The 11,892-nt window shown below is 37.5% G+C and overlaps 2 protein-coding genes across 3 annotated transcripts; one reads left to right on the forward strand and one right to left on the reverse strand.

The window, feature by feature from the left end:
* The first annotated feature begins 492 nt into the window (after positions 1 to 492).
* On the forward strand, positions 493 to 3,294 carry SLG1 (Tetratricopeptide repeat (TPR)-like superfamily protein). The gene has a single exon (XM_012976099.2). The coding sequence runs from the start codon at positions 626 to 628 to the stop codon at positions 3,191 to 3,193; it is 2,568 nt and encodes an 855-aa protein (XP_012831553.2). The 5' UTR covers positions 493 to 625; the 3' UTR covers positions 3,194 to 3,294.
* Positions 3,295 to 4,644: 1,350 nt separating this feature from the next.
* LOX1 (lipoxygenase 1) lies at positions 4,645 to 9,124 on the reverse strand. 2 transcript variants are annotated; one of them, XM_088814646.1, is made up of 9 exons: positions 8,802 to 9,124; positions 7,903 to 8,192; positions 7,412 to 7,652; positions 6,980 to 7,321; positions 6,772 to 6,857; positions 6,573 to 6,680; positions 6,182 to 6,486; positions 5,808 to 6,071; positions 4,645 to 5,646 (listed from the first exon to the last, which is right to left on the reverse strand). In XM_088814646.1, the coding sequence occupies exons 1-9, from the start codon at positions 9,004 to 9,006 to the stop codon at positions 4,893 to 4,895; spliced, it is 2,595 nt and encodes an 864-aa protein (XP_088670772.1). In that variant the 5' UTR covers positions 9,007 to 9,124; the 3' UTR covers positions 4,645 to 4,892. The 2 variants fall into 2 exon arrangements, with proteins under 2 accessions (XP_088670772.1, XP_088670773.1); XM_088814647.1 differs by lacking the exon at positions 8,802 to 9,124 and adding an exon at positions 8,623 to 8,740 and having other exon boundaries at positions 7,903 to 8,439.
* Between the last annotated feature and the right edge of the window lie 2,768 nt (positions 9,125 to 11,892).

An 11,892-nucleotide genomic window follows, 5' to 3' on the forward strand; every position in this document is an offset into this window, starting at 1 on the left:
GCGCATCCAAAAGCAACGCACACGCCCAAATTGAGCATCGAATGGACTGCGCACGCCGAAATTGTGCGTGGATCATATTCCGGGTGTTCAAATCTGGTGTGAAAGTACACTTCGAGCGTCCGTTTTTGTTGTAAGACATCTTTTTGAAATTTTACAACGAAATAAATAATGTTTACTTCATTATAATGTGTATCTCGATCCTCATCCGTTGCACTCATTTTTGTTTGTAAATCACTTGTATAACACAAGGTTTTGGATAATGTAAGATTTTTTTGGCTTGAGAAGCTTTTATTCTAGTGAAATAAATAGAGGGTAGAGAGTGAACTAGAGGTACTAAATGATTTTGAGTCAGCTTGTGAACTCGATGAATCGACAAAAACTCCACACGGCGAGCTCAGCTCGTTGACACCCTTTAGTGAACGATGTTCGTAAATATGGAACCATAATTAACAAGTAATTCGAGGCGTTCCTTGCTAAAAGTAGAGTTGCTGGCTACTGATTTCTTAATCAAATAACTTGGCGGTAGCCCGGAAAAAAAGCTGAATGGCTCCGCCGCCGCTACAGAGGATTTAACCGGCGTATGTGCTGACATTTTCTCAGGCCAACACTAAATTGGACTCTTACAATGAACGAAGCACTCTCTCTCTTACTTCAAAGGACGCATTATCTGACAGGTTATAAATCCAGCTATCAGGTTTTCGCCGATGTTCTTAAATCATGTGGCGCAACATCAGATACCACCTTGGGCAAATCTTTGCATAGTCTTGTTATTAAACAAGGGCATAGTTCGTGCTCGTTCGTTTCGAAGGGTTTGCTGAATATGTACGCCAAATGCAAACTTCTTGAAGACGCCCACAAACTGTTCGATGAAATTACTGTTCGCGATACTGTTACTTGGAACATTCTCTTGTCGGGTTTTGCTGGTTCGAGGTTTCATGATCATAAGGTGATGGGGTTGTTTAATACGATGCGGCACTCTGATCGGGATAATAAACCGAGCCCTGTGACTATTGCTATTGTTATTCCTGTCTGCACGCGCTCTGGTGCTGAGGTTGCTAAAAAGAGTATGCATGGATATGTAATAAAGTCTGGAATGGAATCGCAGACACTGGTAGGAAACGCATTAGTGTCAATGTATGCAAAATCCGGACTTGTTTTAGATGCATCTGTTGTGTTCGATGGAATTGCTGACAAAGATGTTGTTTCGTATAATGCAGCTATTGCAGGTTTAGCCGAGAATAACCTCGTGGATGATGCGTTTCGGCTCTTTTATGAGATGATTAAAGGTCCGGTAATGCCTAATTACGCCACCTTCACAAATATATTGCCTTTGTGTGCTGCTTTGCCTAATGCTGTCGGTGATATACTGGGAAAGGAGATGCATTGTTATGTTTTGCGACGTGCTGAGTTGGAACATGAAACTGTTGTAATTAACGCTCTTTTAAGCTTTTATCTGAGGATTGGCCGAAGAAGAGAAGCGCAATCTTTGTTTGGAAGGATGAAATTTAGAGACTTGGTTTCGTGGAACTCATTTATAGCTGGGTGTGCTTCAAATGGTCAATGGTTGAAAGCGTTGGACGCTTTTCGTGAGTTGGTTAATATGAAGATGATTCGGCTGGATTCCGTCACTGTGATTAGCATTCTTCCTGTTTGTGTACAGTTATTTAATCTGCAATTGGGAAAGGAAATACATGGGTATGTTTTGCGGCGTCGAACACTACACGAGGATATATCAATTGGGAATGCGTTGATTAACTTGTATGCAAAATGTTGCTGCGCAGAGTCAGCTTTCAGTTTATTTTTGCTTATTCCTCGAAAGGATTTGATATCGTGGAATACCATGCTCGATGCTTTTGGAGTAAATCAACTCGAAACTCAGTTTGCTGACCTGTTATATTGGATGTTTATGGATGGAATAAAACCTGATGCGGTTACTATGTTAACCGTGGTGCAGTTCTGTGCGAGCTTTTCAAGAATAAAAAATGTTAAAGAAACTCATGGGTTTTCATTGAGATCCAGCGTTTTACTTAGAGATAGCGAACTGACTCTTGGAAACGCATTGCTTGATGCATATGCCAAATGTGGAAATATGGATTATGCATCGAAATTGTTCGACAACTTATCCGGAAAGAGGAACGTAGTGACATGCAATTCAATGATTTCGGGATATTTGAGCCACGGTTCACACGACGAAGCACATATTATATTCGAGAAAATGTCTGAGAGGGATCTCACTACTTGGAATCTCATGGTACGAGGCTACGCTCAAAACGAATGTCCTAACGAAGCTATCAATTTGTTTCACGAGCTGCAGTACAATGGAATCAGGCCTGACGCCATGACTATAATGAGTGTCCTTCCTGTTTGTGGTCAAATGGCTTCGATTCATTTGCTGAAACAGTGTCATGGATATATTGTTCGGGCTTGTTTTGAGGATGCTCATTTAAAGGCAGCTCTTTTAGACGTGTATTCAAAATGTGGAAGCGTAAAAAGTGCACACAAGCTCTACAAATCAACTCCAAAGAAAGATCTTGTTGTGTTCACTGCTATGGTTGGAGGGTTTGCTATGCATGGAATGGGCGAAGAAGCTATTAGGGTCTTCGACCATATGCTCGAGTGTGGTATCGAACCAGACCATGTTGTAATAACTGCCGTTTTATCTGCTTGCCGCCATGCTGGTCTTATTAATGAAGGATTGGTGATTTTTAATTCAATAGAACAAGTGCATCATATGAAACCGAGCATGGAGCAGTATGCTTGTCTGGTAGATCTCCTTGGTCGAGGAGGCCGAATTAAAGAAGCGTTTTCTTTTCTAAATCGAATGCCTATCGCAGCTAATGCTAATATATGGGGTTCACTTCTCGGTGCTTGCAAGACTCACCACGATGTGGATATGGGTCGTGTTGTGGCCGATCACCTTTTGAAAATACAAACGAACGACATTGGAAACTACGTAGTTTTGTCGAATCTATATGCTGCAGATGCTAAGTGGGATGGTGTATTGGAGATGCGGAGGTTGATGAAGACGAGAGACCTGAAAAAGCCAGCTGGTTGTAGTTGGATCGAAGTGGGAAGTAGTAAAAACATATTTGTAGCTGGAGATTATTCTCACCCAGATAGGAGAAGCATTTTTAGCATATTGAATCACCTCGACAAACAGATCAAAGAGCTATATAAGTCACCTGATATTTGAAGACATAAAACATACTTGGTGTCATTGCAGTTGAAAGATGAGAGGATAGAGTATAATTTGCAGGGAGCAGTACTACTCCACTGCCTGAAAGCACATTAATGGTGGACAAATCAATCTTGTGACCTTAGGAAATGGAGTTGATTGAGTCCTGGTAAGGATCCTATACTCCAAATATTTTTGCCTTTTTATTTTTGTGGCCTAAGTATAAATGTGCATCAAAATCTGCAGTGAAGCCACCACAGTTTTTTCTATTATATTAATTAGGGCAAATTACGGCCACCCCTGAGGTAAGCTCAAATTACGAAAAAACCCTCATGTTTGGGTAATTACAACCACCCCTCAACTATGTATTGTCTTACACGTCCATCCTTACGATGTCAAATTTACCTACTAAATATGAGGGGTTTTTTCGTAAGACAATACATAGTTGAGGAGGTAGTTGTAATTATCGAAACAAGAGGGTTTTTTTTCCTAATTTGAGCTTACCTCAGGGGGATGGCCGTAATTTGCCCTATTAATTGTGTTGGTACAAAATACTTGCCCTATTATATATAGTGGTTAGTAAACCACCATATATAATATCATTATTTTGTTCCGTTGCAATTTGACTACCATACCAATTCATGCTCCCTCTATCAGTTAGCTTGTCTATCATAGTCATCTACTTGACTACTTCAAAACACTCATTTTTAATATGACCAACCTGTTGCAATTTTGACATATAGGTTCTTACTAAGCTTGTTTTCTGCATTGTGTACACTTTTGTTGACTTATTTATATTTCTACCTTTTCGAGGTCCGTTTACCGAATCTTCCACTTCTAAATAGTTGTCTTCTATATGTTTAGCACTCGGTGATGATTCAAATTTACTTTTTACCAAAATGCACATCAATCAATTTTGTTCAATAGAAATCCAAAGTTTAATAACACTTAACTTCTTTATTCAAACTCTGTTCTGTTCAAAAGATATCCCATGTTTGTTTTGATTTATCAGCTCTCATTATAATTGTGAAGATTGAATTTGCAACAGCGTTTCTGGTTTTGACTTTTGACCGAAACTACCATGTTTTCTCACCGTGAGATCTTTTTCTTGCACCAAAATTTGTTGGTCTTTCTGAAAACATTGAAAGAGTAACCCGTTGCAAATTTCTTGATTTTGCCATAAAATTTTTCTGATGGACCTTACTTGTAAAATTTCTCTTTCTTCTTCTATTTAGACCTCCTCATGGATCGGTTTCTTCATATATCCGCTCATGGTAACCATGTTTATTGCCAATTTTGTTGTATCTTCGCAACCCTTCCGTATGAAAGTTTTGGCTTCATTTATGGATGATTAATGGCAGAATAATCTCAGTAGCTTAGTATTGGCTTAATGTATGCTCAGAGCTGAAATAAAGTGAAAATTGTAGAGGAAAATGTAGCTACCAAAAAATATGATATTCTGTTACAAATTAAAAGACAAGAATGCTGAATCTTTTAACATGAAAATGAAGACAATTTCTACAAAGCATGCTTATTGAAAATGACGCTAGTCTACTAGTGCAACTATTATTACATAGCCCAAATACATATCATCTTGTATCATATACTTGCTGGCTTGCTGCTTTGGAACATTTATTGCAATACGACTATAATTTTATTGACAAATCCTTATAAGATCAAGTAGAAAAATAAGGAAACTAAATAGTAGTAATTTTCTCTACATCGAAATGCTGTTGGGAATTCCTCTGCCAGTAAGTCCAATATCACTGCTGGGGCAGAGCAATGTGTAAGGCATCTTGACTGGCCCTGACCTGTTCTTCCATCTCCCATCCTTGTTCATCTCGATGATTCTGTTTTCTATTTGTACTAGCCTTTCGCCAAACATTTCAAATGCTTTAATTGCTTCTGTATCGGTTGTCCACTCAGGAGAATCTCGCTGTCCAAGATAAACCTCATCGGCAGAATGCCTCGACAGTATTTCAATCAGGGAAATGCCGAGCACGCTCTGCAGTTGGGAAGTGATGGTCTTCAAGAAAGCCTTTTCGGGATCCGTTTTTAGTTCGTCGTACTCAGGTGTGCCCTTGTCTGGAATGAAATGTCGGCTCGTAGATGGTCGGTTTGGCAGATAGCCTCCGTAAGGGTACTGTCCGAAATTCACTGCTGCATGAAGGGCAGATGCCACCCATACGATGATTGTGCACGAGTCTATCAGTTCTTTCCTTGTCTGCATCTTTGGCCACCATGGTTCGTCTTTCATGTCTCCATGTCCCTTTTCTCGTACTTCTTTCCACCATGACTGAAGCTCGGTGTCTTTCTGGACCATGTCATCTGTCTTGTAGTAAATGCTGCAGTAGTCCTCAACCCATGTTTTGATCGCTGTCCAGATCTCGAGTCCATCAACAGCAAAGGGGTAGTCCTCAATTAGTAGGCGAACTCCGTGTGGGGAGCTCGAGTCTTCAATTGCTACCCCTCTAAAACAAGGTAGACGTTGTCATTTTCAGTTAGTAAGATCTGATGTCCATTACTTCTGAGAAAGCTATTTAAATGGAACTCATATCTGGTGTTTATTTTTTTATTTTTTAACCAATTTTTCCGAAACAAAATCGAGGAGTAAAGTGGTAGACCTATGTACCTCTTAACGAGATCTGCAGGGAGTCCCTGATCTGGGAAAGCCCAGTTTTTGTAAATGCTAGACGACATTTCCAAGGCATATTTTCCTGGAAAAACAGTAATTTCAAGAAACCCTCCAGCATTTATGAGGGTTTGCCTAGCCATTGCGTTTACATTCATCGTATCTCGGAAATGAGGCTGCAAAAGCTTATGAATCGGGTGAAGTACGCTCAGCTGCCGATTGGTGGCAATAATGAATGGCTCAATTGCTGCATGAGTGTACAACCTGCAATCCAAACAAGACACGACGAATTTTTTTACCAACTTCAGAAAGAAGAATAGCTTACATTCTGTGCCTAAAGACATTTGCTGCTCTGTTTTTACAGCTTTTATTACCAGTGACATATGAGCTGATGATAGCCAGAATCATTCACTGCAACATAAGCCTTGGCCAACTGCCAAACGGTGCCTTCAATCCCATCTTCAGCTGGAGTGTACACTGAACTTACTGCTCCGAATTTATCCCCGTTTGGATGCGGCAAGCTCAGCTCAATTGCCAATGGCTTCAGAGTTCCATCGCTTTTCAAGAAGAGAACCGTTCTTGTTGCGTAAGTCTTTGCTGCTGTAGTGTTTATCCTTCTCAGGTAGGGCATCAGGTTATCGTGGTGGTCTAATATGAACAGCTTATTTTTCTCAATCGCCTGTATTCATCACCATAATTACTTAAGTTAAGCTATATACTGACTACACAGTTCCGAAAAATTTAAGAAGATATATTTATTTTTACCTCGGGTATGGTGAAGCCGTCTAGGCTGTTTACTATATGTTCTTCAGAGATTGTGCTGGATTGCTTTCCATATAGCTCGGGATCTAACGTGCTTGCTGGGGGAAACTCCTGTAGTAGAGAACAAGTGATATTTGTGCTTCAGAAATTTTGAATTCGTATTGCTGGAAAACATATATTCATAGTAGAAAGCGTTATTTACCTGGAGGCGACGTATAACAACAGGATTGAGTCCAGCCAGCATTTCTCTACCAAATTCTTCATCACTTCTCCAAGCAGTTTTATCCTCTGCTGCATCAAACGGGTAACAAGGTTAAAGCCGAAGAAGCACATATATATCTCTTCATTCTACTCTCATAATATACATATCATTTTGTATGAATTCAACGCAACAATTTGTCTAACATTACCTTTAATAACCTGTGGCAGTGGAAATTTAAAGGATTTTTCTCCATCAGATCGAATCAACTCCTTAATCGTTTCGAAGGGGATGTGTTCGCTAATTTTTTCCAGTAAAGATCCGTTCGGTACCTTGATTCCGCCTTCATAGAGCTGCAGCACGTCCTCAAGTGAGTCAAATTCTTCGGGAGTTTTGTCGAAGAGAGCCTCAAACTCAGGTGCAAGGAACTGAAATATCGACTTTAGAGCATACGCCACAAAATCCGACATCTTCAGGTGACTAAACCTTTCATCCCTTGGAACATATATACTCAAGCTCTGATACAGCGGTATCCTGCTTTCGCTATTAGGATCTGCCAAATGTTTATAATGAGATTCTTCTGGTTTGTATAAAACCTTAAAAATCATGTAATAAGTTTGTCGGTAAGAATCCTGTTTGTTACCTGATGAAGCCAGAGGTCGACCTGTTCTTCCTCTACGAGGGTATGGATATTCAGTCGAACCGCCTAGAATAGACCGTACGTGCTTTGGACTTTTATCTGGATCCCCTAAATCATTGTAGATATCATAGTCGTAAACCCTATCCCATTCCTCAAGCTTTCCAGTTCCGTTTCCTCTCAGGTTCTGCAATTCTTCCTCTCTGTAACGACGTAGCCGTGCAGGTGTTTGGTTGGGAAGATATGTCTGTGCAATGAAGTCATTATATTTCTTAATAAACGGCATTTCATCGACCACTAAAAAGTAGCAGGCACGAAACTGTCTTTTATCACATGTTTAATTATTCATCACTATAAAATTTGAAGCTGTTTTCTAAACAACTTTTCGAGCCGTCCTTGAATCTGTTATGTTAGTATTATATGTACACTTTTATCTTCTTGTGTTGGTCTCGGTTTTTTGTTTCTCATGAAAATTTACCAAGGCACTGAAACATTACCTGATTAGCAAAAAACACACGGTCGGTCTTGTAATATTGAGCAGGATAAACCCAAGAGTTGCAGACGAAATGTACTCGGCCATGCCCAGGTATATCTTCGAGAGTGAGTGTCTTGAGGTAGAACTCACTGTGGTGAAAATTTGTTACCGTAAATGCCCCTGGAATCCCCATCTCCTTTGTCCACTCGAACGTGACGGTGTATGTTGCATCCCCTGCTGTCAAAGGGCCGATTTTGGTAATCCAGTCTTCCAGGTACGCTATCTTCCCGGGTTTTCCCTTCAAATTTTCTTCTGCAAAAACAAACTGGAGTCTATTATTATCTTGTATTATTATTGATTTGGGTATAAAATGGTAATCATGATATCTTAGCCGTTGAATCATCAGTTTCGATACACGAGACCGTACTAATCCAACGGTTGAGATGTCCTTTGATCAGGATTTTAAGTTGAATCAAAAAAGGGGCTGTAAAATCGTAATCGTAAAATTGTAGGATTTTACATTTCTTGTAATTTATATAGCATGCCATATTCTGTATCTCTTAACATATATGAAACATTTCGTATTTTCGTGACATAAATAAAGTATGCACAATATAAACAGAACATGTGTTTTTGGTGGTTGATTAATCGTAGATTTTAAGGCTCTGTTTGCTTTCTTCTATAATAATAGGTAAAAGGGTGGGTGTAACCATGAAGTAAATCAAATTTTTTGTTCAGTGACCTAGGTCAAACACAAGGTCAAGTGATTTAGATGAAAAATTAGGGAAAAAAATAGACTAAAAGATTTGAATGTAGATGGTAGTAAAATCGTAAAATCATAGGATTTCGGGATTCTAATCGGGATTTTGACTAATGAACTTTCAGCCAATAATAAGCGAAGACACGCACGCGCATACATACCAGAATCGTGATCGAGGGAAGCAGTGGTGATGAGCTGGAGGGCCACCTTCCTTCCCAGGATTTCGTCTACACTATCCACAATGGATGCTGCAATATCGTTCACTTCTAGCAAATTCTTCTTCATTAGAACCACAATTCCTTTCATCGTCTTCTTCTTCATGCTTTCTCCTTCCATCTCTTCGTATTTTGATTTCTTGTCACCCATGCTAATTTTTTTGATGGGAATTATGAACTTCTTTTTATTCAAAACTCCAACTAACTTCCAACAGTTTTCAATATATATGTGTATATATATGTGTGTCTGTGTGTGTGTGTGTTGAGTACTTAGTGAAGAAGAAGATGTGCCACTGAGTAAGGTACTTATATTGCCAAAAAATGTTACTATAGTTTAAGTTGGTTGACTTTGAATTATTTCGTGGAAGACTTGGGATAATGTGAATCCTTACATATATATTATGCGACAAAGTTATGGTAGGTGTAAGAAAGAAATTAAGATATATTCATTATTAGTATTATTATTATTATTAGCATGTTTTTCTTTAGGAGAAGTCATTTATATATAGTTTATGGTCAAATTATGATCAAATTTATGCTACTTGCAATGAAGTGTATAATGCGTACAAGATTTATTGTTTATAATATGTCTAGTTGGTCGATGCAGTACGGAATAAATATGATTTCTGTATGTAGTAAAACTATTGGCATTTAACTCTTTCTATTAGGAGCACATGGTTTGGTAAGGATTCATTTTCTGATTAAAGGTGGTAGGTAAAAAAATTCAGAAATATCTTAAATTTTAAAAGGGATTATTAGAGCATCTTCCAATGTCAATACTATTTTTTCACCAATTCTTATTTTTTATAGTGAAAATTTGGGTTTATCTCCAACTCCCAGTATACTATTCTACAATTTCACTATTTTTATAAAAAAATAGTGTACTTGGTCTCCACTAATTCCATCAAATAATAAAATAATAATATTTCACCATTTCGTCAGTTATAGAGAATATGATTTGGTTTGATCTTCCATGATATTTCACCAACTATATCATAAAATTATAAATTTAATGTTAATCATACTTTTAATCTATTTTATTTCCAAAATATTGATTATGAATCTGATTTTAAGTAATAATTTTGTTGAGGATATAATTTCAAATGAATATAAAAAACACTATTAAAACATGAAAGAAAATCAACTTAAATTATAGGGATAATTGGCTGGAGCCCCTCATTTGAAACTTATATCGATGTGAGGATCTATTTTGTTAGTTAATTATTGCTATAGGTTTCTTGACTAAAATTTTAATATAAATTAAATTAAATTGTTGCTACTGACACATTTACCCTCAATTAATATTTATATTAAGATAATTAATTATGAAAAATATAAACAAAATCCCACATTTCACTCTATCTCTCTTCCAATTCCCCTGTCTCTCACGCCTCTCTTCTCTAACTTCCCACTCTCTCTCTCTCGCCCCCCCCCCCCCTTTGTTTTTCTTTTCTTTTAGCCTCACGGCTCTCTCCCCCTAAGCTGTATCAACAAAATGCTAGTTGCAATAACAAAATGCAAAATACAATTTAACAACATACAAGCTGCAATTTGTAACAAAAAAATAAATAAATAGCATGGAACCACGTAGCATATGTCGAAAATATTTTTTTTACAACTTAAACGTCTTTCCACAACAACAAAATATGAAACTAATGATAATTTGCTCAAACATCAATACTCCAAGTTTATTTTTCGTCGAACAATATAAAATATGTTTAAATGACAAAATATGAAATAAAAGATGATATAAAAAACCAACAAACTAATTTTTGTTTAGGAATAAATCAGTACATTAAACACAAAATATTGTAAGATACAAATAAATATTTTTCTAAATCAACTTATAGTAATAAAGTAACTATAAGGTCTATATCTTTGCGCTTGCATGGAAAAACATATATACCTTACCAAAAATATTTATATTTTCATTAATCCGAAACATAAAGTTTACGAATAGTGTGAAAAAACACATCCTCAAGTTAGTTTGTTGGCCACCTACTTTAGCATTTACTTCGTTCGGTGTTGCTACTCCTCACTAACATTGTACTTCCCGCGCTGCCAATTTTACCTAGAATGCTACTTGTATGTGGAGGTTGATTGGTTCAGCACCCGGTGGACATACTCAGATTAACTTATTTATGAGTTTTGAATCTCATGTCGCCTACGACATATGGGTGGGAAATGTAATATTAATTAATTTTAATTCGCTTTGTTTTAAAATGTGTGTATTAGATTGTTTTATAATTAAAATTGGATATCTCTTATACATGCGCAAGGTATGTAAAAGGTGCGCAGCCCCGTACCAAAGCTGTCTACCCTACCGATGTTCGTCATCTATTCATTGTTAGAGGGTACAAGCTTGTACCAATTGCAACATTCTGCACTCTCTCAGTTCAATAACCCGCTGATAAAGGCTTTCATGGAGATGTGATAGCCAGACACCAACGCCTGTCATGTGTCATAAAAAAAATCACTATGACTTTTAATTTTTTTTTATTTATTTATTGCAAAATTGGCACTAGATAAGAGGAAAAAAAGATCGATTAGAAAACCAAAATAAATGAGTACAAAAATCCATTACATAATTACAAAACGCCAAAATAATTACAATTCACCGAAATAATCTGCTTGTTTGATTTTTTCTTCTGTTTTGGTGCCAATTTTTCTTCTTATTCGAATGAGCTCCGGACAACCACTCCATGTAGTATGGTGTAGTATCTGGCTCTTTGACAACTACTGCAATGGACATGTACTCCTCGTGGAGGCAATAATCTTCCCATCGATCCGAGAACCGATCGTAGAATTGGATAAATGTAGAATTGGAAATTTGACTCGGTCTCACTTTCTTTGACATAAATGTAGAAATATAAGGTCGTCGTAGAATACGCTCGACCCGACTGAACTTTCTCAAGACTATGTCCATATGATATGACTCTAAGTCATCTATGCAACACCACTAAACATGGATATTGGCATACGGATCATGTATAACCTGCAGAAATATAATAAGTCAATATTCAGTTTACATAATAAA

This window comes from Erythranthe guttata, chromosome 14 (genome assembly GCF_056151865.1).
Source record: "Erythranthe guttata isolate IM_541 chromosome 14, IM_541, whole genome shotgun sequence".
In the NCBI taxonomy this organism is placed as follows: domain Eukaryota; kingdom Viridiplantae; phylum Streptophyta; class Magnoliopsida; order Lamiales; family Phrymaceae; genus Erythranthe; species Erythranthe guttata.

Excerpts from the sequence above, each read along its gene's own strand:
- SLG1 (XM_012976099.2), top strand. The coding sequence starts at position 626 with ATGAACGAAGCACTCTCTCTCTTACTTCAAAGGACGCATTATCTGACA.
- LOX1 (XM_088814646.1), bottom strand. The coding sequence starts at position 9,006 with ATGGGTGACAAGAAATCAAAATACGAAGAGATGGAAGGAGAAAGCATG. Across the intron at positions 7,653-7,902 it reads GTGTGTTTTTTGCTAATCAG|ACATATCTTCCCAACCAAAC; the intron begins GTAATGTTTCAG and ends TTCATTGCACAG. Across the intron at positions 5,647-5,807 it reads CCTGCAGATCTCGTTAAGAG|AGGGGTAGCAATTGAAGACT; the intron begins GTACATAGGTCT and ends ACCTTGTTTTAG.